Here is an 8,185-nt window from a genome sequence, read left to right on the forward strand (position 1 = left end):
TCTTTGCTCAAAACTCCATCATGAATCCTTCCTTTGCCACGGTCTCATGAATCCATCTTTTGCCATGGTCTAGTGCAAAAGGGGAGAATTTGAGAAACTGAATGTTCTTTGGGAATCTTAAACCAATAGATCACTTATTGAGCTATGAACAATCCTTGGCAAAAAAATAATTATGCAAGTCTACAATTTGCACTAGCAATTGTAAGCATTCCATTTATGCATTTTCCTTCAAAGACAACCCATTTTCCCCTATTTGACAATAACAATCTCTAACCAACTTCAATTTCTCAATAGCCTTATGTCATGATATTATCTTACAATTTGCAAGTATGAGAAAGATAAAATCAACACATGCTACTTCATAAACAAGGAGAGGAGAGTCTTATCAAATGCAAAAGGATAAAATAAGAAAATAAGAAAATGATTATTAATATGAAAGGATTCTAACAAAATTATGATGATTATTATGAAAATTTTTAAGAAAATATAAGAAAAAATATTCAACACTAATATATTATAATGTTAATTTTTAGTATATTATAATGTTAATTCTTAATGTGAATATTTACAGATACATTTTATATTGTTACAACTCAATGTAATTATAACTTATTTTATTAAAAAATACTAATATTTATAATTTCGAAAAAAAATAATAAATACTTTAATACCATTGTTTTATATCTCACTCACGATTACAAATAACTTACTTATATGCTAAATCATAATGATGTTGAATTTATTTTTATTTCCTTGCCCCCACAATATGATGTGGAATATATATTGTCGGCATAAATCATAATGATGTTGAATATATTTTTATTTCCTTAACACACAATATTGGATAAAATTATATTCCAAGGCACTTTCTAAAAAAATTCTTTCAAAATAGCACGTGGATTTATCGTGATTTATAATCACATCTCTTTCCATTAAAAGGGAAATTCTTCGTCAGAGAAACCGATGAAGTAATGTTTTGAGTTGATATTACAAGTTTTGACATAAAAAAAACTTCCATATGATTTCAAGAAATTACGGACTTCAAACTTCTTGAACATAGAAGATATACATCAGTCATTTTCATTCAATAATATTTGAAGAAGTTTAAATTGCATTATAATATACGCATCATTCTGATACAGATGAAAGCATCTGAAAGATAACAAATAATATATTGCATGTATGTAACAGCGACGTGCACTTTAATGAATTGCTAAACTGATGACAATGTCTGCTTCAATCTTGTGCAGCGACGCTATTCTACAACAGAACTGTAGCATATGTTTGATGCTTTAAAAAATCAAGCAATTCCTAACAGCTTCTTGACATCTTTCTGCAAAAAGGAAACCGAAAATATCAGCAGCTATTTTCAAGTTTACATCCCAATTATACTACACTAGATTTTTTTACTCAAAATCCCTTTCAATATCAAACAATTTTGTATGCAAAGTAATGATATAGTGAGCAAGTGATAGCACGGATATCTGCATATATGATACATAGAACTAACAAATAGGGTTTGCCCAATACCTCGATACTCAATGGAGAAGTAGTGGGTGCATATCGTTCTACAACATTTCCATCTTTGTCCGCCAGAAACTTAGTGAAGTTCCACTTTATTCCATCGCCAAAAAGCCCACCTTTGCTTGACTTCACGAACTTGTAGAGAGGAGCTGCATTACTACCATTAACTTCGACCTACATCACAGAATTGCTACTTAACACCAAGGATCCAAAGAAGCAACCAGACAGATGGACTGGTTATGTTTAAATGAATCCTCTAGCATAAAAAGAGAAGAAATCCAAGATGGTGTAAAAGTCAAAAGATGAAGACCTTGTCAAATATGGGAAACTCTGCTTTAAAGCGAGTGCAGGCCACTTCTGCAATCTGAGCATTATCACCTGGTTCTTCTCCACCAAACTGATTGCACGGGAAAGCCAGTATTTCTAACCCTGTAAACAGTTCCCCAAACTCCTTTAGTTGTCAGAAAAGTTTCGAGAGTTTTAAATCAAAATAAAGTTATGAAAACTGGTTGAATGAAAATTGCATGTATTTATTGAATCACACAACATCAGGTTGACTCTAAAGTTTTAAGTAGATACCACTTAAGTCCTCAATATGTTCACAATATTAAAAACATTCAAATTCTTATAAAGGCTGAGCGTAAGTGCAGAGTGATTTGGTAAAATTAACTTCCCAATGAAGTGAATCTGGCCTAATGTAACCCCAATATAAAAGTGGCCATGTCTGTTCTCGTTAGGGGCACTATTAAACGGGTTCAGGATTCGCTCAACAACACACTAGTTAACAAGATCCTAGATAACAGAAGTGACAGGTACTGTTGAGCAGGTGATAATTGTTTCTAGGGTTGAATGGTCACAGACAAGACAGTAACAGAGTGCACTAGAAGAAAATAACTGGGTGGTCAGGAATGGGGCCGAAAATGTGGACCACATAAACTAGCCCATTGAGGAAAAGACTCCCCTTACTAGAAAACTACTGAAAATTGCACAAGCTAGGAATCAAACCCAAGGATCTGCCCCTGGCCGGTGGTCTGCTCTATCACCAAGTCATATGGCCTTTTCATGAGAAGCATCCTTACCGGTTCAATCTAATGGCGTGAATTTCTACCTCCAACACTCCCTGGAAAGATCCTCTCAACATATAGATTGACTAGATAATGTTATCAGAAATGGGAACAGAACGAGAAATGTGAATGTCAAGTTTCAGGGGTAAGAAACACGAACCCAATCCCCTCCCATTATGGCTTATTCATATGAAATTGATCAGCACTTTACTAATGTAATTTAATTGACCCATGGGACTGAAACCCAAAGGATTACACTGCACCTTAAGGCTTATAGTGACTGAGTGATAAGGCAACTCCATGGATTACAAAGAAGCAAGAAATCCTAGCCTAAGATTAAAAAAATCCCTTGAAGCCCAATAAAATAAAAGGAAGATCATGCCCATCAAAATAAAGAACATCAAATAAGAAAGAAGTCGCATAGAAAGAGAAGAATCATGTTTGCCATGAAAAAACACCTTTTCATTCAAAGCTGGAAAATGTGCATGCTGGATGTAAAGCAAATGGTATCCCTTCATCTGTGACACTTCACATACCTACCCCTGAGCCAAGATGCTGGTAACAGGATCTCCTCCAAATGTAAAGAAAGAAAAAAGAACAGGAGTGGACATGGAACGGAAGTTTGCTGGTCAGGTTTCTGGTAACATAGGACTCTACGACACATTACAGTATATTGTTTCAACTAAGACAAAGATTTTTAACAGGTTTGAAATAAAAACTGGACCTAGAATGGTATAAAAGTCTAACCTTCCTGGTACAAGATACACACTATTGTTAGCACCAGAAACAGAAGTACAGCTACAGCAAAAAAAATACTTTAAGCATCGTTAGAAGTGACAGATTCTATAACAGTACAAGTTTGTATAATACCTTGATCCTTATACTTTGTATACACTTCATTCAGCTCAGTATAATTAGAGTTAGTTAACCCACTGCAAAATAGAAGTATAATAGAGAGGACCTAATCAGTCAAGTTTATGAAAAGGGATAATTTCACTATCATAAAGCCATGCATATTAATTTTGTTCATTAAATACATGTTTTAAAATAAATCATATTGAAGGACCTGTTTTGACAAAATTACAGCACTCGTAGGTATAAAAAATCTGTTTTCACCCCTTTAATCACATAATTCTGTCCACTATGAAATCACTATAACCAACTGAAGAAAAATGGAGAATTACCATTGAGAGGCAACATTGACAATGAGTAAAACCTTTCCCTTGTAAATGCTGAGATCCACATCATTACCCCTGATGTCCTGAATACAATTTGACAATATTGCTTCAGGCTCTCTTATGCAAATGGGTTAATAGATAATAATAGCAGAGAAAGCAGTTGAAAGAGATAAATTAATATGAAGACAGAATTCACCTTGACTGTGAAGTCATAGACAGAGGAAGACTGCTTTGAAGAGCTCCCAGTCATGGCTGTAAAATAAACAAAGAAACGAAGTCGGAAGATATCAAGATCTTGAGGGTACTCCTGGTTTGATCCGAGAACAAAAGCGTGAATATAGTTTAGTATCAGCTGAAGCTAAAAGGTGGAAGGCACGAGGGATCACAGAGGGTGTAAGGGGTTTATATAGGCATAGATCTGAGTTAGAGGGCGGCAAATAAGGTCGGTAAACGGCGTTTCAGGTCTGAACAGGGATTTCGGGATTTAATGAACTAGGACACGTGGTTACTCTTTGAACGAAGTGACCTGGCATGGAAAATAGGAGGAGAATTGCGGTACGTTGTTGGCATAAAAATCAAATTCAATATTACAGGAAATCAGCCTACCCTGGAACCACACAAAAATCTAACTCAAATGTAACTTCACGCTAATTACAAGAAAATACGTTCTTGTTATCGTGGCACTTATTATTACCATGATACTCATTTTGGGGAATTAGCGCACCCGGAACTGTCTCTAATAGAAGCGAAAAGGGTACACCCGTTAAGGATGTCGGTTGCTAAGAACTATTCCGTTTTATCCACTCAGTTGACTTACGGACACAGAGTGAAAAGGGTACACCGGTTAAGGATGTCGGTTGCAGAAAAGCGGTGGAGCGTAACGGGGTTTTAGGTAGAGATGGTCTAGAAGATTTGGACATTGCGCAATGTTAGAAGTATTGTATTTCATGATTCAAAGAGCTTGTGTCCCTCCATTCAGAACATGTTAGTAATAGATAGGCAATATACAAGAATAAGATAAGTAATATGGAAACCTCCATTCAGAACATGTTAGTAATAGATAGGCAATATATAAGAATAAGATAAGTAATATGGAAACCTCCCTTCAGAACATGTTAGTAATAGATAGGCAGTATATAGGAACAAGATAAGTAATATGGAAAATAAGAGGTTGTTTAAGATTATTTTAAAATTTAGTCCAAATTATTTGTGACTTAAGTAGGTAGTTTTGACTAAATTATTAGATAATAAAGGAGAAGATTATGTTGTAAAAATAATAATATATAAAATATTATTACAATTTAATTTAAGGACAAATTGTGATGCAATAAAAAAATCAACATTGTGAAAATAAGAACAAAGTTTTATGAATTTTAAAATTATGGTGATATAGGGACACTTATCAAGTACAAAAAATATTTTTTAAAGTAAACCAAGTGATTCCTTACCTTTCTTAAGGTTAGATAAATCAATTTTGATCTCAATAAGGAGTTATTTTTCATGAGATAAAAAGGAATTTGTAAAAGCAATGGTCAATTGTCTAAATACATGATAAAATGATTCCTTTTTAGTTGCTTCAAATAATGGGTGAAACAATCAAAATATAAATAAAATTGTGAACATAAATGTTAATACTACATTATCCATATTACAACAATATTAAAAAATATATAATTCATTTTACATTAAAATAATACTTTCAATAATTTAAATTTGCAATTTCAAGAAAAATCTAATCATCTCTCTCTCTCTCTCTCTCTCTCTCTCTCTCTCTCTCTCTATATATATATATATATATATATATATATATAGTTTAACACACACACATTTGGACTTGGAGTATACCCTAAAATTGGTGTTGGTTGGCTAAGAGTTCATCTTCCTCACATGTAAGGAAACGGGTTAATGGCCTAAGACCCATAAGCATATGACAGGAGTGAAAGGTCTACCCGTGGCCTTCCCCCTTACAGACCACCAACAGGGAATTACAAGTGGTGTGATCTTCCTTTAATAACAGTGATGAGCCATCCAACATTGCTAATAGCGGTCAATGATGGTTGTCCCCATTATTGGCTTGACAACTGAGTTATGATATGTTTTCACACTGCTTAAAAAAAAATAGTTTGTCCACAACTCCTCCCCATGATACTAATGAGCTACTTGTCACCCAACCTATTCTATATATGCATTATTCCAACAAGTGTCATCTCAGTAAGAATCTTCAAAAGCATGAAAATAGTGTTAAATTTGTATGGAAAGAACAATTCATTCCACCACCTCACATTCCTCTTCATAATGGTATATGTTCGCACCACGTTGTGAATTAAAAGCAATAGTCCCTTCACATGTAATATGGGTGGGATAAATCATTTAGAGTTTAATGGCTAATGAATTCAAGGGAGTTTAGGTTGATGGCTCCCTTGTTTGCTACTTGAGCATCGAAGATCTGGAAGGGTCGACGATAATACCAATTTCGATCGTGGCTTTATTCAGCAGGCCCGACCTATTAATGGTGATGGATTTCAATGAGCTATAGGCAATGTGCAAAAATATTTAACAACATGGGGATAATCTACATGTGTTACATGAATAATTGGAGGGAATCAATAAGTGTTTATTTCCAATTGGAAGATTCGCGAGTTATGGCGATGAGGTATGGTTATTGGTCCACATGTATCTCAAATTTCGAGTGGATATGTTGGAAGTGATGTCTCTCAAACTTCTTAATTCGACTGTGGGCAACACTCAACATATTACTTTTGAGCCTTTGAGACTTACTAATGGAGCACTCTCTTATCTGCCTTAAATGAACAAGTGCTTCGAGAGATGAGAGATGATAAAGGACCTTGAGCTTCCTCCATCTCCTATGTTTCTGCTTCAAAATAACAAGTATTTTACATATGTATGGCTTTAGATTTTTCCTGTAAATAACTTTACTATCTGAATGAGTCTTTCATTTTGAATTATGAGTTTAAATTATGCAATCTTTGAGGACTTTAGTTGTAAGATTATCTCTATTATTCAATATACATTCTAGTATGACTTTATATGCGTAAAATCTATGTAAATCTAGTTTTGAAGCTTCCTCTCTTATTTTTTTTCCATGTGTTATTATCATAACTCTTTTTTTTAATAAAAATATTTCTAATTTTTATAAAAATAAATAAATTTAATTTAATTAAAACATTTATAATGCACTTGGGTAAAATAACTACATCCATAATAGCTTCTAATAATAAGAATAATTACTTTGTTTGATGTACAACATTATCTGTAAATTTATCACATCAATAAATAGGAAACTATACAAAAGAAAATGAATCATAATACGTGTATATTTTAACAAATAAAGAGAAAAGTCATGGTTGATAGCTAACCACAAACTCACTCATCTTGGTTAATGTTTAATACAAGTCAAAAGCTAATCACAACAATATTTCATATCTTCCCATTTTCTTATTATTCAATTTTTTATAATAATTTTATAATACAATTGAAAAATTGAAAGTTAAATTAAACACTTTGAAATTTAGGTGGATATCGTTTGAATTTTTTATGTATGGTAGGGTATCACAATTTCTGTCATATATTATGTTTTTATAAAAATTGCAAATTGATATAAGTGATGGAAAAGTTAATTGTTTAGGACTTGTATAAATTTTTGGTGGGTAGTAACAACCATTAAGTTTGCACATTTATAAGTATATTTATTTTTATATTGTTCTTTTTCATTTTTTATGAAAATACTTGCTTAAATTATGGTTAGCAGTAATTACTGGTAAATATATTATTTATATGATTATGAATTATTTTTTAGGTGGTTTTTCTAAAAAACTTAACAATGAAAAATCATTGCACAAATATTTAAAAATCATGGCATAAATATTGCAGCTACATTTAGAAATTAGGGCAACAAAAATTTGAAGTAGTTATCCACATGGCTCAAAGGTTGCAATAGGACCTTCAAAGTTATGGTCCAATCAAATGTTTGAAAATTGATTTTTTCAATGATATTGAAAAATGAATATCTGTTTTTCAAAGTTAAATATTATAACTTGCATTGTTCAACGCTAAACTAATAGTGGTGAAGTCCGCCTTGACATATACTAATAAGAAGTTGTGTTTCATTATCATATGTGTTTTATGTGCCTTAATTTTTTTCAATGATATTAAAAAATGAATATTTGTTTTTCAAAGTTAAACATTATAACTTGCATTGGCCAATGCTAAACTAATAATGATGAAATCTTACCATGGCAAAGACTAATAAAGAATTAAATTTTATTATCATTTATACTTTATATGCCTCATAATTTTTATATAAAAATCAATTCAAACTATTCAAATTATATAAAGTGATTGAATATTATTTTTCATATATATATATATATATATATATATATATATATACTAGAGAAA

At 32.2% G+C, this 8,185-nt stretch overlaps 1 protein-coding gene across 2 annotated transcripts; it reads right to left on the reverse strand.

The window, feature by feature from the left end:
• Window positions 1–1,093: 1,093 nt before the first annotated feature.
• LOC149148200 (putative phospholipid hydroperoxide glutathione peroxidase) lies at window positions 1,094–4,154 on the reverse strand. 2 transcript variants are annotated; one of them, XM_089443829.1, is made up of 6 exons: window positions 3,963–4,154; window positions 3,773–3,849; window positions 3,459–3,520; window positions 1,835–1,953; window positions 1,531–1,698; window positions 1,094–1,333 (listed from the first exon to the last, which is right to left on the reverse strand). In XM_089443829.1, the coding sequence occupies exons 1-6, from the start codon at window positions 4,014–4,016 to the stop codon at window positions 1,301–1,303; spliced, it is 513 nt and encodes a 170-aa protein (XP_089299955.1). In that variant the 5' UTR covers window positions 4,017–4,154; the 3' UTR covers window positions 1,094–1,300. The 2 variants fall into 2 exon arrangements, with proteins under 2 accessions (XP_089299955.1, XP_089299956.1); XM_089443830.1 differs by lacking the exon at window positions 3,459–3,520 and having other exon boundaries at window positions 3,963–4,145.
• Window positions 4,155–8,185: the final 4,031 nt, after the last annotated feature.

This window comes from Pinus tabuliformis, chromosome 9 (genome assembly GCF_031772625.1).
Source record: "Pinus tabuliformis cultivar Carrire ecotype Pingquan chromosome 9, CPIR1, whole genome shotgun sequence".
In the NCBI taxonomy this organism is placed as follows: domain Eukaryota; kingdom Viridiplantae; phylum Streptophyta; class Pinopsida; order Pinales; family Pinaceae; genus Pinus; species Pinus tabuliformis.